Below are 25,686 nucleotides of genomic sequence, written 5' to 3'. Positions count from 1 at the left end.
AGCGGCAATGGACGGCCTCAGAGCTGCAGGCAATGACACAGTGTCAGCGGCTGATTAAGATGGTCGAGTCGATTTCTCCGGCAAAACGCGACGTGATGGTAGTGATGGACGCCGAGACCAATCTCACCCTGGATGGCAACGACTGGCAGCCAGAAGCTCCGTACTGGTCGTGATCGGGGAAGTTTATAGTACGAAGTGCCAGTCGGAAGTTGCGTCGTATATTAAAAAATACCATAGGGGCGAATACGCGGTGCTCTGGCCGGATATGGAGTCGGCCTACTAATCAATGCAAACGTTGGAGGTTGAAGTGGCTGAAAATCGATGCGGTACCCAGGTCGGCCAACCAACCCAACGTTCCTCAGCTGCGTCCCATGTTTCTAAGCAAACCAGAAGCGTAAGACTAATTTCAACAATTTTGACGAGAAAATTGAGGAGGAATTGATAAATAAAACAAAGAAAGAATTCAAAAACATGCCTACACGCATGTTTTCGTCCACCATGGCGAATGTTCCCGTAAACTCCCGGAAGGCCCTTTGCAAGTGAGCCTATATAATTACCTTCCATGGGAAATTCATTGAAATCAATTATCGGTCTTGGTTTTTTCTATCGCCATCCGAAAAAAGTCCATATTTTAAATGCAAACATTACTACTGAACGAAATTCGAAAATCTAATTTCTCTGCAACATTCCGTTGGCACCCCATTGTTGATGCACTGTCGATTTTTCTTAAAATTATGTTCAGGTATCAGTAGGTCGCACTACCCCCCCGGCTACGCCTTTGTCACCCATGAACCTTTCCTATTTCTTACTACCCACTCGGGAAAATAAGGTGACGCCGGCCCTGTGCTGTGATATCCTGTATGGTAGTGACAAAAAAATTGACAGAATCTCCCCGTCCCAATAGGTCAACTAATGTTCGCTTCCATGAGCCTAGACTATTTTGATGTCTTGCAGGTGAAGCTTTTTCGGAAAGTTCGTAATCACCTCCACTATCAAACAGTTTTACGTTCTGCTGTTAGAATGTTATTAAAACTGATGTCTTGAAAGAAAAACATGCTGGCACAGGCAACAGTACTGCACCGAGCAATGTATGAATAAAGCGCGGGTCATTCGTCGTCTATCAGTGCAGTCGAACTCGATATTCATTTGTGTGCAGCCAAGCCAAGTGAAGACTACATTGCCGCTGTCGACGCACAGTGGGGCGTGTTGGGTTAACACGTAGGTATCGTTTTGCGATCTGGAACACAATCGAATTGCCGTTTAAATTATCTTCTCTACTTCTTATTTCGTATAGTAATACCAGAATTCAATATGATTTTCCGGGTGCCGCAAAATACATTGCGCCACCGGGACTCTAAAATTCTGTACGTATTTTAGCATGGTATATAAATTAGGTTCATTGTACAAATAAAATGCGTTGTTTATTTTTGAACTCTACACTCTGTATTTCTCATGTCCATTTTTAATTTTCTGTGAATACACATTTTTGATTAAAAACTGTAATTCTTTATTGTTATCTTTTCCACGAACTTGTAACTGCAGGAATTTTTTTATGTGACATCTTTCGCTTGGTGATCGGAGAGTGAGCCATCGTTCACAAGACAAATAAATATTGTTGATTTAAATTTAATTAATTAGTACTGATCATTATTTTACGAACTAATTTCATTTTTTGTCATATGACTTACATTTTAAGTTTAGTAACAAACAAATTTTAATGAAATAACATCAGATCTCGATAATTCATGTATTTATAAAAGGTTTGCTATAAAAAAAATCGATTCCGGAAACTTCAAGAACTCTTGTGCATTTTGAGGATGGTCAAAAAAGTGAGACTTTCGCGACTGTAAGTAAATCCTCATCAGAAGTCCGAAGACAAAATTGTTGAGCCCTAACGTTTGTATTAAAAAAATGCTCCAAAAATGCCGGATTTTCATGAGTTTACCTTTACACGCACTGACAAAACTACGCATGCAGCATCAATCATAGTATCTCATGAGTCAACAAAAAAAAATGACTCGAACTCTAACCGTAATGGTGAAAACAGTGAGGCTGCTCCATTGAGAAGTGTGCGCGATCAAAGATACCGCAACGTCGAAAACGGACATCATACGGAAAAGGGACACCGGTTATGCTTGTTCCGGTATCTACAACATCTTGGCACTGTTGGAGTACAATCAGAGCATCGAAAGAAAGACCGGTTCCGTACGGCCGACGACCCTGAGCGACCAGAACCTCCAAAGAATGCTGAAGTGGAAGACCGAGGAAAAAGTGACTACATCGCTGCGTAGGCTCGATCGGGAGGTCGGTGCAACCGGCCAAATAGTGGAAAAGTACCTGGCGAACATGGACATCAGAAAGCGGCAATGGACGGCCTCAGAGCTGCAGGCAATGACACAGTGTCAGCGGCTGATTAAGATGGTCGAGTCGATTTCTCCGGCAAAACGCGACGTGATGGTAGTGGTGGACGCCGAGACCAATCTCACCCTGGATGGCAACGACTGGCAGCCAGAAGCTCCGTACTGGTCGTGATCGGGAAAGTTTATAGTACGAAGTGCCAGTCGGAAGTTGCGTCGTATATTAAAAAATACCATAGGGGCGAATACGCGGTGCTCTGGCCGGATATGGAGTCGGCCTACTAATCAATGCAAACGTTGGAGGGGTGAAGTGGCTGAAAATCGATGCGGTACCCAGGTCGGCCAACCAACCCAACGTTCCTCAGCTGCGTCCCATGTTTCTAAGCAAACCAGAAGCGTAAGACTAATTTCAACAATTTTGACGAGAAAATTGAGGAGGAATTGATAAATAAAACAAAGAAAGAATTCAAAAACATGCCTACACGCATGTTTTCGTCCACCATGGCGAATGTTCCCGTAAACTCCCGGAAGGCCCTTTGCAAGTGAGCCTATATAATTACCTTCCATGGGAAATTCATTGAAATCAATTATCGGTCTTGGTTTTTTCTATCGCCATCCGAAAAAAGTCCATATTTTAAATGCAAACATTACTACTGAACGAAATTCGAAAATCTAATTTCTCTGCAACATTCCGTTGGCACCCCATTGTTGATGCACTGTCGATTTTTCTTAAAATTATGTTCAGGTATCAGTAGGTCGCACTACCCCCCCGGCTACGCCTTTGTCACCCATGAACCTTTCCTATTTCTTACTACCCACTCGGGAAAATAAGGTGACGCCGGCCCTGTGCTGTGATATCCTGTATGGTAGTGACAAAAAAAATTGACAGAATCTCCCCGTCCCAATAGGTCAACTAATGTTCGCTTCCATGAGCCTAGACTATTTTGATGTCTTGCAGGTGAAGCTTTTTCGGAAAGTTCGTAATCACCTCCACTATCAAACAGTTTTACGTTCTGCTGTTAGAATGTTATTAAAACTGATGTCTTGAAAGAAAAACATGCTGGCACAGGCAACAGTACTGCACCGAGCAATGTATGAATAAAGCGCGGGTCATTCGTCGTCTATCAGTGCAGACGAACTCGATATTCATTTGTGTGCAGCCAAGCCAAGTGAAGACTACATTGCCGCTGTCGACGCACAGTGGGGCGTGTTGGGTTAACGCGTAGGTATCGTTTTGCGATCTGGAACACAATCGAATTGCCGTTTAAATTGTCTTCTTCTTCTTCTTATTTCGTATAGTAATACCAGAATTCAATATGATTTTCCGGGTGCCGCAAAATACATTGCGCCACCGGGACTTTAAAATTCTGTACGTATTTTAGCATGGTATATAAATTAGGTTCATTGTACAAATAAAATGCGTTGTTTATTTTTGAACTCTACACTCTGTATTTCTCATGTCCATTTTTAATTTTCTGTGAATACACATTTATGTTTAAAAACTGTAATTCTTTATTGTTATCTTTTCCACGAACTTGTAACTGCAGGAATTTTTTTATGTGACATCTTTCGCTTGGTGATCGGAGAGTGAGCCATCGTTCACAAGACAAATAAATATTGTTGATTTAAATTTAATTAATTAGTACTGATCATTATTTTACGAACTAATTTCATTTTTTGTCATATGACTTACATTTTAAGTTTAGTAAAGCGGGCAATGTATGCAGTTTGCGAGGATGCGAAAATGAACGGGAATAGAAGGTGTGACTTTTAGGCTTAGAAAAAATTTTCCCTCGTCCAGACGGGACTCGAACCCGCAATCTCCGTTGTCTCCGGCGAGGTGTTTTGGCCAATTAAACTACTGGGAAAGGTATAAATAGTTCTACACCAAAGTCGAGTCACCCTCTACTTGTGTGTTCCCGTATCTCAGCACGCCAACTAAACTTAAAATGTAAGTTATATGACAAAAAATGAAATTAGTTCGTAAAGTAAATTTAGCCAACGGAGCTCTTCCGTGATACGCGTTCGGAGTCTAGCCAGCAACTGACGTGTCTCATCAAAACACCTTGCCGGAGACAACGGAGATTGCGGGTTCGAGTCCCGTCTGGACGAGGGAAAATTTTTTCTAAGCCTAAAAGTCACACCTTCTATTCCCGTTCATTTTCGCATCCTCGCAAACTGCATACATTGCCCGCTTTACTAAACTTAAAATGTAAGTCATATGACAAAAAATGAAATTAGTTCGTAAAGTAAATTTAGCCAACGGAGCTCTTCCGTGATACGCGTTCGGAGTCTAGCCAGCAACTGACGTGTCTCATAGAGGTGGGCAATCCGCTCACGAACTGATCTAAATAGCTGGTTCTTCAAAGTGAGTGAGTGATCTATCGCTCTTTTTTAAAGAGCGGTAACTCACCCCTTACTTCAAGCAAAAAGCTGAAACCGATTTTGTTGATTAGACACCGCAAGCGAGAGCCATATGAATGTTTTACACCCCAAGCGCAAAGCGGCGTGCGACACTGCAATAGAACTCCCAGAAAATAGCTACCGCCGGCTGCCTGCTCTCCTATGCATAACCATCCACCCGCCGCGGGAATAAAAAATAAAATCTACTTGCCACAGTTCACACACAGCACACGGGCTGGCTAACGCCGGGACGCAAACGAAAAATGGAACGAAAAGAGCGAAAGAACTGGTTCACTGCTCTTTTGAATCTATGCAGACAACCCGCTCCCGAGCTGATCAGAAAATCAGTTCTTTAAAAGATCGAAATCTTCTGATCGCGAGCGGATTGCCTGCGAGCTGAACAAAAGAGTCATCGGAAGAACCAGTTCTTCTGAGAGCGAAAGATTTCGCTCTTTCAAAGAACTGAATCTTTTGATCAGCCTGTGAGCGGATTGCCAGATCAGTGAATCAGTTCTTTCGTTCTTTTCGTTCCACATCCATTCGTGTGCGTACTCGGCGTTAGTCAACCCGTGTACCTGTGTATGGACTGTTGCAAGTTGTTTTTTTGCATGCTCTTGCGGCTGGCTGGTGGCTGGGTGATGAAAAATGCAAGTCAAGCATATCAGGGCAGACGTTTGGTTGCAGCTTGTTTCTGGGAGTTCTATTGTAATTTTGCGCGAGACCTTGCGCTTGGCAAATCGGGTGTAAAGCTTTCACCTGGCTCTCGCTTGCGGTGTCTGATAATTAGCTACACTGATAAAAACCAAAAATTATGTAGGAACGAAAAGAGCGAGTGAGCTGTTAAAAAGAACTAGTTCATCTTAGTGAGCGGAACCGCTCTGATCCGCTCACCATAGTGAACCCATCGCTTGCGCCACTGTAGATATAATAAGTCGTTATACACTGTGTGCGTGAAGAAATCACTCTCTCAGTTTCAAAAATAAACTCCCACCGGGCAGTGTGTGCAGTTCATCGTTGGCGTGCTGAGATACGGGAACACAATAGTAGGGGGTGATTCGACTTTGGTTTAGAACTATTTATATCTTCCCCAGTAGTTTAATTGGCCAAAACACCTTGCCGGAGACAACGGAGATTGCGGGTTCGAGTCCCGTCTGGACGAGGGAAAATTTTTTCTAAGCCTAAAAGTCACACCTTCTATTCCCGTTCATTTTCGCATCCTCGCAAACTACATACATTGCCCGCTTTACTAAACTGATCATTATATCACCGGCACATGTTCCGGTCGTATTCCAGGAACAGTTCTACCGATTCCGGTCATCCGCTTCGGCAACATAAAGAACCAAAATACTCTTCTTCTTTTGAAAGATGTTGAGGGTAAATTGATTTATATAATCAAGAAAACTAAGAAATATGATTAGACATTATCGCTCGGTTTTGGCACATGTGTGCCAAAATCGAGCCGTGCCAGAAGTAAAACGAGCTCAAATCAAACAGAGCCTCAAAGGGAAATATAAAACTATTGTAGTCCTACGTCAACTATGCGGCCGTGTCTTGGATACCACCCTCCTACTATTTTTTCAAGCAACGCGATACCTTTCAGATATAACAATACTCATAACGAAAAAATACTTTTTTCCCTTGGTTCAAATTCCGTTTCCGTTTTTCCCTCCCAGATAAAAACTATCGCATCTCATTATATATCATTTGGATGCATTTAAATTATGAAAATGGCAATGCTACGTACCTTGCTACCAATATTCATTAATTTAAGATTTCCAACTTAAAACATCTGAATTTGCGGTATTCAATTGCCTAGTTAGTGAGGATATATTAACAAACACGAAAAAGTTATGTTGCATAGTGATGCTTCGTCTCCAACCCTCCAAAGTGAAAAAAACGCTTCCTCACCCCGCGCCTACTTTTTGGTCAAACCATTACACCATGTTTTACTCATCATGGTCTAGGGATTAGTCACCTTTGTTTTCATGAAAAATGTTTCGATAATATTACACGATATTGGTTGATATATTTTGATATTTATCGTTTATCTGACAATAGGGGGTTTTAATTTGAAAAAATACCTGCTTTTTCTTATACTAATCGATAACCGACCTTTCAGTAGGCATTACGTAATTTGTTTTATATATTTGTTTTAAATTTTCACTAACTGGCAAGTAGTGCACCACATCTGTTCAACTGAAGAACCAAAAACGAGACAGAATCTCTTTATTTTAAGTATCGACATCTAGCGGTGGAGAGAATGCATTTTACACTCGAAATTTCATCACGCTTATATTCCATTCATTCAACAAAAGGACCGTATGAGCTCTCGCCGCTTTTTCGTCGAGAGAATCCTTTGTTCTCCCCGGTGCTGCTATAGCGAGGGTGCCTTGTCATGATAAACGTACAGTGCCACCCGCATACGTGCAACGGTTTTTATGTAGATATATTTGTAATGAATTTCATTGTTGCCCAAGTTGAAAACTGAATATCTTGACTAACGACAATTATTTTTTTACATTGTACTTAATGTCGTAAGCAGTGCTGGTACAGCGCGTCTGATATTCATTTCTAGCAATGTTAGGTATAAAAAACGGTACGAGAAAAAAATATTGTCGTTGATCGAGAAATTCGGTTTCCAAGTCCAACGAAAATATTCAAGTAAATCAACTAACAGGTTAAAATAGTTTCAACAGTCGTGAGGTGTACGATCCGAGAAAATTTGTTAGACAATGTTTGAATGGTTGAAAGATTTTTAGTTTAATTTGTTCTATTAACGTTGATTGTGAATTGTTATTGAATTTCCACTTCAAAGATCTCTTGAATGCGGTCCTGTGTGAAGTGCGGTCGGTCCTGTGAACTTGATTTTGATAGATTCAACTATTCAAGATCACCTTTTTGCCTGGTCATTAAAGCAAAAAAATTAGTTTTTGGTGCATGTTCAAACTATTGGAGCGAACTGTTCGAACGATGCACTGTAAAATCAATGTAGGATGGAACAGCAAAAAATGAATGTGAAAGCTTGGGCACCAATTTGCTGCAGAGTTTTGTTCGAAGTTGCATATCTGTTCTGTGAGTGCACAGAGTGACATTGCTGTTGCTGGCTTTTGGGAAATATTAGAGACTGTGTTATAAAGAGATACGCAAAGAGAAAAGCAGTAAAAACCCTTTGCTAATATTCTATTTCATACAATTCTGGCAACCACAATTATTTCCGCATGACTTTTCATACGCACTAGAAAGTGTAATGGAATTTCGAAACTTTGTAAGGATATATTACTGAGTTTCAATGCTTGTTCATACAGTTATTTAATTTTCAATGCACCACTCATAATATAAGCATGACGAACACATTTTTCGTTGAAACCATATTTGCACGTGATTCACAGAATTGATACTGATTGCAACACACATTCTGTATGAAAAGTAACACGCATGAGTTTGTTTACTTTGCACCTTTGGAGCCTCGATTTGACGGTTCACTTGGAGTTTTCGACCTCACTTTTTGCGTATCTGTTCATAACACCGTCTGTAGGGAATATAACCCTGATAGTAAGCAAAGTGACATTTCTGCTGCTGGCTTGTGGAAAATATAACCCTGGTTTACGTGTCATGACAGGGATGCCAGATGTGAAGACATGTCTTGATATTGGAAACATTGGAGCGCGTGTGAATAAGTGGAAGCCTAATAGTCGGTTGATTAACCGCACTCGATTCAATGTGTCCCTGAAAGTTTTGTAAACTTTCAACGGGGACCGTGTTTATAGGCTTCCTATGTATAAAGGTATTGTTTTGTGGAGTGTGGATATTTGAAAAATGACTTGGCCTCCCTGTGTCATGATTATTGACGGTAGGGTACACTCAAAATAATTTTCACGTTATAATTACCGGAAAAGTTATTGGAATATTTCCCACTGTCATTTTCACGTAGATTTTACGTGATTGTCATTTGAGTTCATCATGATCTGGTGAGATGATTTATCCTGTGAATATTATTGAGTAGACATATGCGTTTCATGTAATTTTCACGTAGAATTTAACTACCGGTAAAGTGAAAAGCATTTGACTAACGGATAGCTACTACGTTTTATCAAACGTATAAATTTCGATTGTGGTTTCCCAAATTCTTAAGAGAGAAATTAGATTTCAGAATTTTTCGAAATATGTTGCTAGATAAATCACACGGGCATGCAAAATTTCCAATTCGAAAAATGATTGAACGACATAAAAACTGACAAATATTAAGACATTCACCGTCGATAATTACTGTTAGCTGCTACTGTTTATGTTCAGGTAACTTCTGGATCTTTGAACTGAATCTGTGCTAAATCTGTAAGCTTAAGATTCCATGTCGAATCCTTATGGTTTTTCTAAATCTCACTCATTGGCAAGCCATCGATGAAATCAATTTTATGTTCAGAGACTGAATTACACAACAGCTTCGCCATTTTGATTCTTGTATTTATTCGCACAGAGAGTTCATTCTGTTTGACGTTGCCAAGTTCACGTAGAATAAAATTTGGACGCCATTATGAAATCATAATTTGGTAGGAAAAATGTTGGCGTTCACACTCTCCTTGTTTTGGCAAAGTGCGATTTTTGAGAAAAAAAACTGATTCGATTCGATCAAAATCTAAAAGATCGATACAAAAAATTCAAATCGACCTATAAGAATTAATCGACCTAAAATAATCGGCCCATTGCTAGTTTGCGTTTCCGAAGGGGCTTTGTGTAAAGCAGTGACGTTTTTCGCCGTCGTATTTGTTTTTCTCCCCGTTGGACTATTATATTACTTGTGCGTCCTATCGTTATAGAAAAGTTTTGCATTTATTGCCCAAAATTTATTCGGGCTTATTGCCAAAGAAATTTGTTATCCACCATAAAGATGGATACCTAGCTTTTTTATTGATTTACTTGTGTGCACGTTAAAAGAAGTTCTAAAACTCGAAATCCGCCGGCAACTATGACTTTCCTCAGTTTTCTAAGCTATGTTTCTCTACTAGTGCAAATCTGTTTCGTGACTGTGTCAATCGGTAGGTTGTTCTGGCAGTTGATAAATAATCCGTACTGACTGATTTTGTATCATTTTCTAGCTGCGGGTCTTTACTATCTAGCGGAACTGGTTGAGGAATACACGGTTACAGCTAAAAAAATTATCACCTGGATGGTAGCAACCTCACTGATACTCTATGTGATATTCATATTCACGGAACCGTTTTCATGGACGATGTTACTTTGTGGCATAGGGGCACAAGTACTCCATTTAGTAATACTAAAGAATTTTCCTTATGTTAAATTCCTCTCACCAAATTTTTTGAGTGCTGTGATTTTATTATTGGTGAACCATTATTTGGCATTCATCTATTTCCAGCAGCAGTTTCATCCTTTCTCTGAGGTGCTCAAGTGTGTAATTGGATTATTTTTAAGTGAATTAACATTCTCTTATTCTTACCAGGTTATGGCTTATTTTACGCTATGTTTATGGCTCGTACCATTTGCACTGTTTGTTTCTTTGTCTGCCAATGACAATGTTCTTCCTACGAGCAACGAAAGAACGCCACTTCTGAGTAAGTTTTAATGATATGTTTTGTAAAATTTATTTTGAGATTAATCTTTCCGCAGGTGACGATTTAGTGACGAATTACTTTTCGAGTAAGAAAAAAATTGGACTCTTGTCACTTTTCAATTATGCTAAGGAATCGCTTCTACCAGAGCGTAATAAAAAGTCATTTTAAAAGCACGCATTGACAAAACAAAACGAAGGTTTGGCCATTAAGCATTCACATTAGATTATTATCTGTTATCTTTTGTTACGTATTTATTCATCAAATTTCGATTGGAAATAAACATTGAGGAAGAGATAATTTGGAACGACATACTAAATCAGACACTCCTTTCTGTAACAGATCCATCCGCTGACCCAAAATACGCCCGTGTGGCCATTTTGACAAACAGCCCAGTCTCCACGACTCCGGGAATTATTGAGATATCCTGATTAACCTTGTCCCAGTCGTAGGACACCGTACTGGGAAAGTGCCAATCGAGAATAAAATTTCCATTATCAGTCACAACGGGACCAGCTTTAGCTACTGCCATGCGAAGTAAAAGCTTTCCACCGTAACTTGAGGATATTTTGTCCCGAATTGGTACATAGGCCATCGGAATAACTTCTATGGGTATGCCTTTTTTGTACTGTTCACCAAGTTTTTTCGAATTTTTCGTGTAGTCAGCAATAATAATAAGCTGTTGTGCACAAGAAGCAACAATTTTTTCCTACAATACAACATCATTTTGAATTTTTCCAAATTTTTTTTTTTATGTCTTACCTGCAAAAGGCAACCGCCACCTCCTTTAATCAGTATCATATCCGCGTCTACCTCATCGGCGCCATCAATAGCACAGTCAATTCTGGGGTTTTGCTCTAAGTCTCCTAAGGTAAGAGCATTCTCAATTATAAGCTGACGCGCTTGAAAGCTTGTCGGGATACAGATCAAATTTAACTTTTCACTTTTGACCCGCTCGACAAGACGTTGAACCGCGTAAACCACAGTCGAACCGCTGCCAATCCCAACCACGGTGTTATCTTTCACGTACTCATCCACTGCTTTGAAGGCGGCTATTTTTTTGGCTTGTTCAAGACTCATTATGCTGAAGGAGCGTTGGCTGAGTTTATTTGAGAAACCTCCTCGTTGCGGTGCTGCTTTAAGGCTTATGCAACACGGGACCGATCCGGTTTTTAGTAACCGCAGAAGCATGGAACAATACTGTCCACTTTGTATCTAGTGGGTCACCTCCACTATGTTTCACAAACCACTGTATTATGCAAATGCAACTCGCTGGAGGTGCCGATCACAGTACATAATTCGTATAAAATGTAGGAATTATTTTGTTTCGCTATTGCTGTATGCGCTACGCATGTTTTGTTTGCACCGCGTGTGTAGATGAAACACATAAGAAACAAATTTTGTTACCTGCTTACTCTAATATGAAATCACGTTAATAACTGTCGAAAAACTATGATAACGATGATAATAAAAGTGAAACTGTTGCTGGCTTTTTCATTCGCGCATGAAAACAAAAAAAAAATGGAAAAACCGGAAAAACACAAATCGATGGGTGTGTTATCACTTGTGAGCAATTTCACGCTAATTCACCATTAGCAGCTTCATCCTATAGATTTTTATTTCGAATGTGAAGAAGACATCGATAATTCAAGCAACGGTGCATACTCAAGATCTCAAAAAATGGACATTTTTTTCTAAAATGTCTTTTTATTTATCCGGACTATTCATCCGGACTACAAATTCATGATTTAAATTTCGACAAAAAGCACGGAACCACTGCCTTAATACACGTCTCGTAAAATGGTCTATTATTGTTTTAAAATATTTATGCACTAGAAAATTTGATTTTAAAATTCTTCCTTTGTTGACACTGATGACGTAGAACTCTGAATAATCGAGCAGCAGTACGGTAAATCCGTTAATCTTGGATTCATTAAATAGACTTCTGGTAGCTTTAATTCACGATTTAATTTGAAAACAGAAAAACAACGATTTATTTTTCAAAAATCTTTCGTTTACCATTTCACTCAGGAAACGACAGTTATCAACGACTAGGTGAATTGTCGTGAAATCCCTCATGTAGCACATATACTATCGGCAAACAACAGTTCGTACAGCCATGAAAGACAGGTATGTGGTACATTGCAGGGTGGTTCTGTAAACGTGTTGTTGCTTAAAGGAAACCATCTAAAAAATAGTGTAGAGGTACAATCAGAGAACAATGGTTCTTTCCCATTTGGTGCCTTACATACGTCACATAATTGTTATTGGAGCAGCCGTTTTGCTGTTCATAATTCTCTCCAAAGAACCCGATAGGAACCACGAAGAATCATCTGTTGGAGTAGGTCAAGGCGATCTAGGCACTAAAGACGATTTGTTGTTCACTGAGTCAGAACTAGCCCAGTACGATGGGAAGCCAGGTAGTAAAGGGCTTTTTCTAGTTATTCTAGGCCATGTATATGACGTTGAAAGCGGATCCAAGCATTACGGTCCCGGTGAGGCGTACAACATGTTTGTAGGTAGGGTGATCTCATTTACAATATCTCTTTTTTAATAATCAGAAGAATATACAATTTACAGGACATGACGCTTCTCGATCGTTTATCAGTGGTGAATTCGAAAGCTATTATCCAGAGTTATCAGATGTTTCAGGCCTCACCGATACTGAGCTAAAAAGTCTCGTCAAATGGAAATCTTTCTATGATAAAACGTATCCCTACAGAGGTAAACTGATAGGAAGATATTTTAACGAACGCGGAGAGCTTACCGAATACCACAAATTAGTTCTGGATCGGGCGGCGAAAGCAGAACTTGAGGAGGCACAACCAAAGCAGGAATATCCATCTTGTAATGTAGAGTGGAAGGAGGAAACCGGTACACGGGTTTGGTGTACGTCTAGAAGTGGCGACGGTGTTGACCATGGGTGGGTGGGGAAACCGCGACGATACATTGCCGAAGAGACTTCTGATAAAGAAAAACTACCGTTTTGTGTCTGTGTACCGGATGGTAGCAGCAGTTCTCCTTCATTAGTGCCTTTTACGAATTGTGATGCCAGTAGTGTGAGTTGTTTCGTAAAAGATGAGAACAATGAATAAGTTTTGTTTACACCTGATCGTCCCTTAACACATCTCATAATACGTTATAGGAGACTAACAGTGTATTGGAGTATTATTATCATATAGTTGCTTCATAAAAATATATTTATTTACAGAACGATTAGTGATTTACGTTACATTTAACAAGTTTGCTTGATATCAATTATTACCAGAGATAAAAAAGAACTACCTCTAAGCTATAAACTGAAATATTTTTGAATCGTAAAAAAATCCGTCGCACCGACATGCAGATATATAAAATAAATATCTGATATTTTTATATGGAACATAGAAAATCTTTAAAAACTAAATTTTGATAAGCATCTAGAATATATTCCGATAATTTGAAACATTAGGCTGAACATCTGTCGGATTTGGGATATCCATTTGTGCCTGATCATTTTGACCATGCTGCTTCTGCTCTTTGACCGAGCCGTACTTGCGAATGTTCTCTGGGAGGTAGTCCAAAATACGACGTTGTTTCTTTCTGTTGAATTGCTTCTGTTTGTAGTAGATTTTGAGAACACCCTTGACCAACACAAACGCAAAGCCGCCTACTAGCGCACGCTGGAAATTGTTTCGGATCGAATCGAAGAATACGTTTCCCACAATAGACGAAATAGTCGGTAGGAGCAAAGCTCCACACAACAATCGTGTGCCGGATAGCGGGTCGGATGTTACAACCGTTCCCGGTGGGAGTGCATTCGGATTCGAGGGAGAATTGGAATTTGGTTGACTCGTACCACCGTTAACTGGTTCATTTTCCAAATTCCTGCAACAAAAATTACCTTTAATACTCAAAGGATAAATGAAAACATCCAAAACCTACGAAATCGGTAAAAGCAAACTTAGAATCGCGAACTTTTGCATGCTGAATGATTTGGTCTGTAGAAAACGTAGCACAAATTCCTCCCAACGGATCATTCTGCCAAATACCAATCCAATCGGAATTGCTGGCAAACCAATCAGTAGTACGATTGGTTCCGCTCGCTGCATTAGGCAAATTCCCTCCTCATAACCAACCGTTTGCAGCACCGTCACTGCACCGTAGGTAACGGCTGTCCAGTAAATCGATCCCACGATAACGCCGGCCGTTAGGAAGGGACTTATTTGTTTGATCACCGTATCAATTCCCTCCAATACATGCGCCAATGCGCCCATCGATGGCAGTACAATGATGTACTCGCTTTGACATTGTGGGCAACTGACCCGCTTGAAGGTGTTTCCTTTTTGCTTTTCATCGACCCAACGTTGCAGACAACTTTGATGCACCCATTTAGTTGCCCCGCGACAATTGCAAGGTTGTACCCATGGAGCCAACTTGTCGTCCTCTTCCGTGGCAAAACAGACCCAGCAATTTCGATCGTCTGAATGACCTGTATCCAGAGATTTGTCGATTAATTCCTCAACCGTAGAAGTTGAGCTCATTGTGTCTGGGAGATTAGCTTATCTTGCACAACTTTACGCGTTTATTATAGATATACCTAGATAAACAAACATTAGTCACTTTCTTTTTGCTCTGTTGGAAAATGCAGAATATGACAAAAGTCCTTCACCTGCATTGAATGTAAAAGAAAATTAGTTACCTTCAATTATTTCGATCGTTAGAATGAGTGAAATGTGCGCGACCAAATGCTGAAAACTATACTTTTTTTTCAGATTTAATCTTTTTATTAAACCTGCGTAGAACTAGACTGATTTATAAAATTATATTCCTTTTTTGCTGTTACTGTAATGCGTTGCTTTTATTTCGTCAGCAAAAGCCAGAGATGCCAGATGCTCTTGAAAAAAATTGCAACTTGAAATAGGAAAATAAGCTTGGAATCCTGATAAAGTCTACTGCTTGAAGTTCTAAAAATGCGGTTATACAGATAAAAGTCTGATTGTGCAAATAAAAGAAAACTCGGGTACCAATCTTAGGAACTCTGAACAAAAGCTGCAAATCAATAAAAATCTGCGATTTATGGTCAAATCTGCACATCTGATATCCCTGCTGATAACGAAACGTCAAGTAGAGATGGGCGTTACAAGTATCGATGTTTTACTTATTTCACGGAGTTTATGGCATTATTACCAGGGATACCAGATGTACAGATTTGTCAGCAAAATGCAGGTTTTTAGGGTTCGTGTGCAGATTTTTGTTGATTCGCAGATTTTTGCAGATTTTCCGTAGTTTCTACAGATTTTTGTCTGATTATTCTAATATTTGCGCAGATTTCCTCAAAATGTTTGCAGATTTTTGCAGACATTGGCATGCACAAGCGAATTTTTTTCGAATTACGGATAGATTTTTCCAGATTTCAAGAAGATTTTTCGATTTTCGAGCCTTCGAAGAGAAGAATACCACATACATAAGACATACGTAACACTGGCGTTTTTTCTAATACACGTTGCCCATTAGCACTCCGAACCCCGTCCTGTCCAACTGCTCGACAAATTATGAACAAAATGAATTTTCTTTCTCTCGGCATTATCGAGCCCCAAAGAAAATTCCATAAAGAACTGTCAAAAAGTTATTCACAAAATCAATGCAACATTTTTCGAGTAAGAACGAGAGAAATGCAGGGCTCCGCAGGTTCACTGAATTCAATAACAACTTAAAGAGTGATTTTATTCAGAGTGTGGTACCATTCGAGTAGTTCATTTTGTACCAACTTTTTTGGAAGATTTCTTCCTGAGTGTTACGTATGTCTTATGTATGTGAGAATACTTCGTCATTAATAACACATGAAGAAATTTTCTTTTTTTCGCAGGCATTTCCGATCGGAATTGGGTTGTTTAGCTATACCAGTTTTTAAAAACATTAGAACTGCTAAAAAACTGCATTTTCTAAGCAAAACGTTATTTGCATGAAAATTATATTGTTGTCCTTTGGTTTTTAAATCCCGAATTAAAACTGCTCAAATCTGATCGGAATGGCTTCAATGGCAGTTCAATTCAATTGAGTTGTTTAGCTATTCACATATTTCCGATTTTTATATATCATCTGAAAGAGTGTAATTTTTTTCGCTCTAAATCGCTACAATGACAGTTGGTATATGGGCGAACTGTCATTGTAGCGATTTCGAGCAGTTTTAAATCGTGATTTAAATAGCGAAGGACGATAGAAAAAAATTTTAAAGCACGTTTCACTTAGAAATTGCAGATCTTTCAGGATATATAAAAAACTGATATACTAAACAACCTAGTTCAATTTTATTCTTATTTCAAAATCGGAGGCCATCGATATAAAATTTAAAAAAATCACATTTTACTCAGAAAACTACACTCTTTTAGCTGATATATAAATCAGAAATCAGTGAATAGCTAAACAACCCAATTTGGTTGTTTTGCTATCAGTTTTTTATATTAAGCCCTATTTAGAGTTCCAACGAAGTGAAAATCTCATACAAAATGTTCATTTTTTCACGCTCGTGAAAAATGCAACCTGCAAAAATTTCACTTCGCTTGGAACTGTAAACAAATTCGATCCAGTGAAATCGAAGGTTGTGGATCTCATCTTTTTCACTTGGGTTTATTTTTTCCACGCATGCAAACACTAGTGAAAAAAGCAGTAGCAAGCGAAAACTTGCGTGCATTTTTATTTCGTCAGTTGCTTCCAGTTTTCACTTCGCTCGAAGCATAAACTCGTGAATTTCGCTTCACTTGAACTGTAAACTGCAGGCTGGTGAAATACCTGCGTGTTTCACAAACGGGTTTTCAGGACAGATTTCGCAAGCGTAAATTTACGCTTTTTCACTTGTCAAATTTTTCACTTCGCTTGAAACTGTAAACTATGCTTTATCTGAAAGAGCTGCATTTTCTAAACAAACGAGATTTCGCCCATATACCAACTGTCATTGTAGCGATTTAGAGCGAATTTTTATTCTTCATTTAAAAATCGAAGGATAACCCAATTAACCCACTGGATTCATAGACTTAAACAAGATTATGTTTAAATATATGTAATCCGAATATATATCGTGATAATGACAAATCTAACAAATTGTGAACAAATAGAGATGTTATCGAAAATGTAGAAGGTGAGCTACTACCTACCTCTAAACTTCGAGAGAATATTGCGCACTTAGTAACAAAATGTTGATGCCGTCTAGTTTAAAAAGAAACATAAGCAGAAAGTTAACAGTTAATATATCCAGCTTTTTACGCGCCATAATGGTGGACGCTATAATAGAAAATTCGCAATACGTTACCCTTTGACAACTCTGCCGTAAGTCAGTTTGACTCTTTATGTATCCAGCTTTTTACGCACCATAATGGCGGTCGCTATAATGCCTGTTCGTAATCAGTGATGGAAACGAAACGAATATGATGCAATCGTCGTTTATTCATCACTTGTGCACTTCACGAAGTGTACAGGCCGGGACTAAACTTGAATCCTCTCAACCCATAATGAAATGATGATATGGTGCATAGGTTTCTGGAAGAAAACAAACACATGACTAGACTACATCAGCTCTAAGAAGCGATTCGATCGTTGCGTTTGTCTCTCCATAGGCCGGTAGTTAGGGGAAGAAAGGATAGCAACAGGAGAATAGCATGTCGCCTGAACAGCAGCAGAGGTTGGGTGCGGTGAGAGGGAATGTGTGGGGGAAGGGACTACTTCGGCAGCGGTTGAGTTTAAGCGAGAGTAGGAGGGCATACACTGTCATTTTCTTTCTTTTTCTGACAAAAATTCATATTCATGAGTCAAATGAATAAGGATATACAAAGTTCTGATCCCTCTGTGTAACAGAGACGAATAACTTCATTTACCGAGTTGTGCACATTGAGAACCACGTGTTGTGGTGTACACTAATGAATAGAAATATATCGTAAAGAGGAAAGCAAAGAGAGTGCACCAGCACCGATACTTTGTTTTTCGCATACTGACGACGATTTCAACGCATCTTAGGCTTGTTTTATGTCTATTCATTAATCGCTAGAGGTGATTTTTTTCCTTCGCTGTTCGTAATTACGAATTACGTAATTCACAAATTACGAACGCGCATTATAGCACCCGCCATCATGGTGCGTTAAAAGCTGAATTACGCAAGGAAAACAAGAAATCTGGCAACATTAATGTTGCCAAAATACCGGAAATCACAAAACTGTCGTAAGCAGAGAGGTTCGCGAATAAGGCAATCCACGAAACAGTTACGATCAGCTGATTTCAGCCTGTTTTCAATTTATGACAGCTTTACGTATGTTCGATCGGTCGCAACTTGGATGCAATTCGGATCCAGAAGCGTGAAAACAAATGTTATCCGATCGGTAGCTCTAGTATCGCATGTGCCAATCCTAATTACAAGAATAGAAAATCACTTTTGATATTATTGCCGACATTAAAAGATTTCGGTTATGGTCGTGCTTTGGTTTTGCAGTTTGTAAAACAGCAACAATAAAAAACGTACAAGCAGTGAAACGTCACCCGTGGATTGCCTTATTACGAACACGCATTATAGCACTCGCCATTATGGTGCGTAAAAAGCTGAATAGGAAATCACTTTTTAACATAATTTTTGAAAATCTCCCGAAATCTCCTCTCTCGACTTTTGGAGGTAGGTAGTAGCTCATTTTATACATTTTCGGTAACATCGTGTTTTTAGAAAAGAGTTTTTCGAAAAGAGCTAACAATTAAAAAATACGATTGTTAAAGGCGGAATATACTTCATTTCAAAACAAAAATAAAATAAGGAATACGTTCGTTTTCTATATCGCCCGTCATTATAGTGCGTAAAAAGTTGAATAATGCAAAATTCTTAATAAATTGCCCACCTTTTTGATAACTCTGCTTACGTCAGTTTGAATCGTAACATTTGTTTTGGCAATTCTTCAAAAATAACAAAAGTGACGTAAGCAGAGATGTTGGCATGTTACGAACATGCAGTATAGCGACCACCATTATTGGTGCGTAAAAAGCTGAATACAATGTACTAGAAAGTTAAAAATTTAGGCGTAGATTAAACACAGATTATAGCACAGATTTTCCTCACTATCATCAAAGTAGAAAACAGTTCGAATTTATACTGAAGCTTACTATGTTTTCTAAAACTTAAATTTTTGTCAGTGTCGGTTTAAGAATAAAATTTCCGGAGTTGGTTAAAACAAAAATATCTGGCAGCCCTGTTTAAATTGAATATTTGCGGTGTTTGTACCTGACGATAATAATTGCTTTTAATTTCAATTATTCGAAGAAAATGGTCAATAAAAGCGATAATAGTGAACGTGAAGTTAGCGACAAGAAACGTAGAAAAACCTCGCCCAATGATCCATCTCCCACAAAGCTTTCTAAGGAAGATTTGTACGCCGTAAGTTACCATGGAATATCTCTGAATTCTTAAATTTTCTGTTCATAAAGATTTTTTTTTAACCAGCACACGATCGCTTTCGAGGAGCAGGAAGCAGCAAAAAGATCGCCAGATAAAGATGCTCTTCTTTTTCATAGTACATGCGACGAGTTACGGAAGTTGTTTGATGAGATAGCATTGTTGAAAAAAGACGACTCCGAGGATGCGAAAACTAAAGTTACGGAGAAACGAATTGAGGGGTCGTTGGCTTTTGTTGTCCTGAAAAAGCTAAACCGTCTAGATAAGGTTCGAATCAGAGACGGCAAGGATGCACTGCATAAGGAAAAACTACGAGTCGATAGTAATCGTTTACAGTTGCAAAATTTACTGTACGAAGCGGAGCACTTGCGAAAAGAAGTTCAGAGATGCTATCTGTTCAAAAGTCAGGATGAGGAAATTGAGCTGGTTCCAGTGGAGGAGTTCTATGAGAATGCACCGGAAACAATTTCCCGTCCAGATAAAACGAAGAACGATGAGCACGCACGGCGCATTGCCCGTCTTGAGTGGGAGCTGCAACAGCGAAAGGAACTGGACGCGTTATGCAAAGAGTTGCATGCATCTAAAGCAAAGGTGGCGGAAGAGATAGTTTCCAAAACCGAGAGACTAGATTCACTTGCTCCCCGCTTGAAGGAGTTACTTGTTGCAACACGACCATTGCAAGAGGCGCTCGATATGCCGATCGAAAAAGGATGGGAAATTCAAAAGACGGTTCGTTTACTGGTACAACCGTTATACATGATGTATGCAAATGTTACGGCGTACGGCGAGGCTTGTGGTATGTACATTTATAGTTTCAGTGTTGGTGGTCAATCATAGAAAAATGTTTCTTATATTACAGATCAACTATTGTCGACTTCTGTTCAAGGTGACGAGGAAGAAGCACGACAAGCAGAGATTACTGGGAACTTAGATTTTGAATCCGAGGACGATGCTGAAACTGATAGGGAGACAACTCGTGGTAGTTACAACCGTCGTAAATCCACTAAGCAGCAGGATCCGCTGAAGCAAAAGCGCAAAGCTTTGGTCAAACCTCATCCTCTCAGTGTGAATGTAATGATAAAGAGTAAGGATGGCAAACAGTCATTGGCGCTTACATTTCAGTACCTTCCAAATGCTGGTTTTGTGACGGTTAAATGTGCGTTAGTCGATTTCGAAGTAACAGGCGTAGCAGCCGGTGATGTTATGTCACAAGAAAACATCCTAAATGAGTTGTTTCCGGATGACAATGGAGAGTGCAGTCCTAATCCGAAAACTAAATTTCAACTGCAGGAGGTTGGGATTAGTATGGAAAAGTTTATCCCAATGATGAGAGAGAAAGAATTAGGTAAACCCTACAAGTGGGCACAGGAGCTGTGCGGTATTGAATTCGCAGACTCAGCTGAAAGGTTTTTAGTTGCCAGCGATAAATGGCAGAAAACGATTCCAACCATTATCAAAGCTATCCGTACACGGTGGGAAGCACGACTTCGATTGTATCAACAAATACATGAGCTTGAGACTGGGACAGTAGACACGAGCATTAACACGGAACATAACAGTCCAATTCGCATATCTAGCACATTGGTGCAGTGGACAGCACTCTCGTTTTCGGAATACGTTGCTGCAAATGTTACCACAAAATTCGTTGAGCAACGTAACTCCAGTGGAAATGATCTATATTTTCGAGCGATTATCACTCGTGGGTCTGCTAAACTCGAATGCTACATTTGCGTACCCTGTGACTTTCCAGATAGCACACCACTGTGGTCTCTATCGCTGAATTGGAATGGAAAACATTCAGCTACTGACAACGCTGCTGTAAGGGTAAGATATTTGCAGGATGTGTAAATATAAAAAAACATTCTTATTTTTTGAAACGCCGTTACAGGATATGGAATACTGGATAAACAGTTTGCAAGCTCCAAAGTATCCAAAAAATATTTTATCACTGCAACTGAAGCGGACGATGTCATGTTTGGACATCTATTTGGAAACGGAAGGACCGCTGCATACACCAGCCGAATTTACTCAGGATAAAACGTATCTGAAACCGTTTCGTGGTCGTGCTCGATCACGACCATATCGTATTGTATCGAACGGTAGTTCTGTTTTTACACAAATTTAAACAACTTCATTTTACAGTCTAGTGATATAAGATACTTTGGCTTTCTACAGTTTCTTATAAAAGCGTTTCAGAAAAACATGCAGTGCTGTTTAAAAATATCACAATAACAATTTCAATAAGGTGGATTTTTTTAATTTTTTATTTTGCCGAATTGTAATTTTCTTCGCTAAATGTTCTATTAGACGAACTTCAATGTTTCCTTTTGTAATAATATTATGAAGACATATAACATAGAACCTTTTACCTGCTTCATCTTAAACGATGATTGTAGTTGTTCGTTAGCCAATACTTATATGATTAAATCGAGTTCATATTACGTCAGATCGACTTGAACTGTCCTACAGTACGGTCGCATTTTACCAACAGCTCGAGGCTAAGTCTTAGACTACCGAGAGATATTAAAATTTTGTTTTTCGCTTTCAACAGGCAATCTTTTAAAAAGACTACCTGTTGAAAGACAAAGTAATAAATTTGTTTTTAAAGTTAACGAGTGTTTAGTGAATAAATTTGGTTTGAGATATTTCTAATTAAATTCTATAGTTAAGTGAATGTGTAGTGAAGTTGTCCAGTTATGCCTGGAAAAAATAAAAAAGCTCGCTTTGATGCGGCTTCAAGGAAACGTGAGGCATCTCCTCCAAGTGACACTGAAATTTCAACTAACAGGTATGATATTCTTTCTTCTGTTGGGGATCTAGAATTCCAAACTTCTCATACTGAGCATAAAGCCGTTATGAAGAAGGTTAAAGCTCCACCTATTGTGGTATTTGTAGCAAACTTTAAAGCATTTCGATCAGAACTTTCATCATTTCTATCGAATGTGAAAGTTAATTTTCAAATTGGTCGCCAAGGCGAAATCCGTATTTTGGCCGAATCTTTTGATGGCCATAAACATCTTTTACAGTATTTGACTGTAAAGATGTATAAATTTTACTCTTTTGATGCCAAAAGCGAGAGACCGTTTAAGGCTGTGTTGAAAGGTCTCTCAAATCATCAAAGTATTGATGAAATCAAAGATTGTTTGTCAGAATCACTTGGTTTTGCCCCCAACCAAGTAATTTTGATGAGACGAAAGGCAAATGCCAAAATTTTTCAAACTGGAATACACCAGGAAAATTACTTAGTACATTTTGATCGTACCAAAGAACATAATTTAAAATGTTTAGAAAAAGCACGTGTTTTATTCAACGTGCGAATAAAGTGGGAAAATTTCAAGAGACATGGAGGAATCCATAATCTTACGCAATGTCGGAATTGTCAAGCCTATGTTCATGGAACTCGAAACTGTCATATGGCTGCAAAATGTATGATTTGTGGTGACACTAGTCACACGAAAGATATCTGCCCCGTGAAAGAGATCACTAACAGTTTCAAATGTGTAAATTGTGGGGGAAATCACAAATCTAATTTCTTTAATTGTCCTGTAAGGTCAAAAATTATTGCTTCTAGACAACGTAGGAATTCTGAACAACCTGTTGTCAATGTGGGTAATCAAAAGACTTTCAATACTGTTCAGGCATCACCAGCACTTTCATTAGCAGGAGTGTCTGTAGGTAATAATTTAAATTCAGATAACAAATTTCAGAAAAATAATCCTGTTCAGGCAACACCAGGCTGTTCTTATGCCAGTGTCCTTTCAGGTAATATTTCAAATTCAAACAGTAACAAACCATTCGTGTTTGGTGCTGAAAAATCAGCCAGTATCGATTTGGGTTATCCAACTCCCGAGTAGATTGAATACCTGCAACAATCCATGCTGCAGCCAATGTCCGTTTTGTTGAACTGTAACTCGATGTACGAGGCTGTTCAAGAAGGTATATTACAACTAATATTGTTATGAAATTGAAATTCAGCAATGATTTTAAATAATGCTGTAAATTTTCTAAATTGGAATGCTCGCTCTTTAAAAGCGAAAGAGGATGAATTTTTCAATTTTTTAACAGTCCACGATGTGCATATTGCAGTTGTGACTGAAACGCTTTTAAAGCCAAATATTAAACTAAAAAAGAACCCAAATTTTATAGTTCATAGGTTTGATAGAATTGATGTTGCCGGTGGTGGAGTTGCAATAGTTATCCACCGTCAAATAAAACATCGTGTTTTACCCCATCTTGAAACCAAAGTTATCGAGAGTTTAGGAATTGAAATTGAAACAAGTATTGGCATTTTATTTATAGCCGCAGTGTATTTGCCTTTTCAATGCACTGGTGAGCAAAAAAATTATTTCAAGGGAGATTTGCAAAAACTCACAAGAAATAAATCTAAATTTTTAATCATCGGTGATTTTAATGCGAAAAATCGATCTTGGAATAATGCTCAAAGCAATTCCAATGGAAAAATATTGTTTAATGATTGCTCGGCTGGATTTTATTCAGTTTTATTTCCAAATGGTCCTACATGTTATTCTTCTATTAGGAATCCATCTACAATTGATTTGGTACTATCAAATCAAAGCCATTCATGCAGTGATTTATTAACTCATGCTGACTTTGATTCTGATCATTTTCCCATAACATTTTCTATTTCCCATGAAACTATTTTAAATCCCACTAGATCTGTGTTAAATTATCACAAGACTAATTGGGATAGATATCGTTCTACGATCGAGGAAAATTTGAATAATAATTGTTATAATTTATTAAAATCCATCTGACAGAGTGTGTGTCTTAATGAAAAACTTAATACTAATGTCAATAAACTATCACAAAAGGTTACCTAACGCGAATTCTATTTTTAAAAGCTGTGCCAGTTATATTAAAATCGAACGCATCTGCTACTGTGTTAAAGCTGGCCGACATAAAGCGTATTGGGTCGAATTGACCATATTGTGCGTTGCGTTGAGGCAGGTTCAACAGGGATCTTGGTCTGAGAGATCGTTCAGGGGCATATATATCCAGGTGGCCGAGGATTTCCGGGGCGTCGATTTCATTTGAAAGAACTTTACCAATGAATACAGCTTGCGCCTCGAATCGTCTCTGCTCAAGAGTTTGCATTCCTAAAAGCCGACAGCGATCAGTGTAGGCTGGCAGATTTGAGGAATTGCGCCAAGGGAGGAACCTCAGCGCATATCGTACAAATTTACGTTGCACGGATTCAATTCTGGCAATCCAGGAGTTGTGGAATGGACACCATACAACGGAGCAGAATTCTAAGATAGACCGCACTAGAGAGAAATACAGCGATCTGAGACAAAACGGATCACGAAACTCGTTGGCTATCTTAAACATGAATCCGAGTTGTCGATTAGCTTTAGCGATGATCTCGTTGTAGTGCATTTTGAAAGATAGCGCAGTATCCAAAATAACTCCTAGGTCTCGAATTTGTGTCACTCTAGATAGAGGCTGACCGGACATAGTATAATCAAATAAGATTGGCTTCCTTGTCCGATAGAAGGAGATGACACTACATTTCTTAACGCTTACAGAAAGAAGGTTTCTAGAGCACCATAGGCTGAAAATATTCACCACTTGCTGGAGCTCAACGCAGTCCGCACAATTTCTCACGACTTTAAAGAGTTTTACATCATCGGCGTACAATTTACGGCAACCTTCCGGAAGTAACAAAGAAATGTCATTGATGAATACCATGAAGAGTAGCGGTCCTAGGTTGCTACCCTGCGGGACTCCAGAGACATTCGTGAACTGTGCAGAAAACTCACTTCCTATCTTCACACAGAGTGTTCGATTCATTAAGTAGGAACCAAGCCATTGCACGCGAATAGATGAAACTCCAAGTTTTCCAAGTTTAGCCAAAAGTATCCTGTGGTCTACTCGATCGAACGCCGCTTTCAGATCGGTGTATACTTCATCTATTTGAGCACCGTTACTCATATTTCTC

The 25,686-nt window shown here is 39.0% G+C and overlaps 5 protein-coding genes across 5 annotated transcripts; 3 read left to right on the top strand and 2 right to left on the bottom strand.

Moving 5' to 3' along the window:
• The first annotated feature begins 9,506 nt into the window (after positions 1-9,506).
• Positions 9,507-10,643, top strand: LOC129723641 (protein TEX261). Its single transcript, XM_055677982.1, has 4 exons — positions 9,507-9,793; positions 9,854-10,155; positions 10,216-10,327; positions 10,383-10,643. The coding sequence occupies exons 1-4, from the start codon at positions 9,724-9,726 to the stop codon at positions 10,493-10,495; spliced, it is 597 nt and encodes a 198-aa protein (XP_055533957.1). The 5' UTR covers positions 9,507-9,723; the 3' UTR covers positions 10,496-10,643.
• Positions 10,561-11,860, bottom strand: LOC129723639 (ribose-5-phosphate isomerase). The gene is made up of 2 exons (XM_055677979.1): positions 11,087-11,860; positions 10,561-11,033 (listed from the first exon to the last, which is right to left on the bottom strand). Exons 1-2 carry the CDS (start codon positions 11,513-11,515, stop codon positions 10,644-10,646), a joined length of 819 nt encoding a protein of 272 aa, XP_055533954.1. The 5' UTR covers positions 11,516-11,860; the 3' UTR covers positions 10,561-10,643.
• A 519-nt stretch (positions 11,861-12,379) lies between these two features.
• On the top strand, positions 12,380-13,566 carry LOC129723640 (neuferricin homolog). Its single transcript, XM_055677980.1, has 2 exons — positions 12,380-12,843; positions 12,905-13,566. Exons 1-2 carry the CDS (start codon positions 12,546-12,548, stop codon positions 13,417-13,419), a joined length of 813 nt encoding a protein of 270 aa, XP_055533955.1. The 5' UTR covers positions 12,380-12,545; the 3' UTR covers positions 13,420-13,566.
• LOC129723638 (E3 ubiquitin-protein ligase MARCHF5-like) lies at positions 13,507-15,192 on the bottom strand. The gene is made up of 3 exons (XM_055677978.1): positions 15,006-15,192; positions 14,249-14,903; positions 13,507-14,191 (listed from the first exon to the last, which is right to left on the bottom strand). Exons 2-3 carry the CDS (start codon positions 14,845-14,847, stop codon positions 13,744-13,746), a joined length of 1,047 nt encoding a protein of 348 aa, XP_055533953.1. The 5' UTR covers positions 14,848-14,903; positions 15,006-15,192; the 3' UTR covers positions 13,507-13,743.
• A 4,336-nt stretch (positions 15,193-19,528) lies between these two features.
• On the top strand, positions 19,529-22,358 carry LOC129722003 (THO complex subunit 5 homolog). The gene is made up of 4 exons (XM_055675170.1): positions 19,529-19,709; positions 19,776-20,523; positions 20,587-21,551; positions 21,616-22,358. Exons 1-4 carry the CDS (start codon positions 19,599-19,601, stop codon positions 21,850-21,852), a joined length of 2,061 nt encoding a protein of 686 aa, XP_055531145.1. The 5' UTR covers positions 19,529-19,598; the 3' UTR covers positions 21,853-22,358.
• The last annotated feature ends 3,328 nt before the right edge of the window (positions 22,359-25,686 follow it).

Source organism: Wyeomyia smithii, chromosome 2, assembly GCF_029784165.1.
Source record: "Wyeomyia smithii strain HCP4-BCI-WySm-NY-G18 chromosome 2, ASM2978416v1, whole genome shotgun sequence".
In the NCBI taxonomy this organism is placed as follows: domain Eukaryota; kingdom Metazoa; phylum Arthropoda; class Insecta; order Diptera; family Culicidae; genus Wyeomyia; species Wyeomyia smithii.
This window is presented reverse-complemented; position numbering and strand designations above follow the sequence as displayed.

What these genes read in the sequence shown, in the direction of transcription:
- LOC129723638 (XM_055677978.1), bottom strand. Translation starts at nt 14,847, where the DNA reads ATGAGCTCAACTTCTACGGTTGAGGAATTAATCGACAAATCTCTGGAT. An exon ending in AGTTTGCTTTTACCGATTTC is followed by an intron (nt 14,192 to 14,248) that starts GTAGGTTTTGGA and finishes TTTTTGTTGCAG; the next exon opens with GAATTTGGAAAATGAACCAG.
- LOC129722003 (XM_055675170.1), top strand. Translation starts at nt 19,599, where the DNA reads ATGGTCAATAAAAGCGATAATAGTGAACGTGAAGTTAGCGACAAGAAA. An exon ending in GGCGTACGGCGAGGCTTGTG is followed by an intron (nt 20,524 to 20,586) that starts GTATGTACATTT and finishes CTTATATTACAG; the next exon opens with ATCAACTATTGTCGACTTCT. An exon ending in CTGACAACGCTGCTGTAAGG is followed by an intron (nt 21,552 to 21,615) that starts GTAAGATATTTG and finishes ACGCCGTTACAG; the next exon opens with GATATGGAATACTGGATAAA.
- LOC129723640 (XM_055677980.1), top strand. Translation starts at nt 12,546, where the DNA reads ATGGTTCTTTCCCATTTGGTGCCTTACATACGTCACATAATTGTTATT. An exon ending in GGCGTACAACATGTTTGTAG is followed by an intron (nt 12,844 to 12,904) that starts GTAGGGTGATCT and finishes TACAATTTACAG; the next exon opens with GACATGACGCTTCTCGATCG.
- LOC129723641 (XM_055677982.1), top strand. Translation starts at nt 9,724, where the DNA reads ATGACTTTCCTCAGTTTTCTAAGCTATGTTTCTCTACTAGTGCAAATC. An exon ending in AGTTTCATCCTTTCTCTGAG is followed by an intron (nt 10,156 to 10,215) that starts GTGCTCAAGTGT and finishes TATTCTTACCAG; the next exon opens with GTTATGGCTTATTTTACGCT. An exon ending in CGAAAGAACGCCACTTCTGA is followed by an intron (nt 10,328 to 10,382) that starts GTAAGTTTTAAT and finishes ATCTTTCCGCAG; the next exon opens with GTGACGATTTAGTGACGAAT.
- LOC129723639 (XM_055677979.1), bottom strand. Translation starts at nt 11,515, where the DNA reads ATGCTTCTGCGGTTACTAAAAACCGGATCGGTCCCGTGTTGCATAAGC. An exon ending in GTGGCGGTTGCCTTTTGCAG is followed by an intron (nt 11,034 to 11,086) that starts GTAAGACATAAA and finishes GTTGTATTGTAG; the next exon opens with GAAAAAATTGTTGCTTCTTG.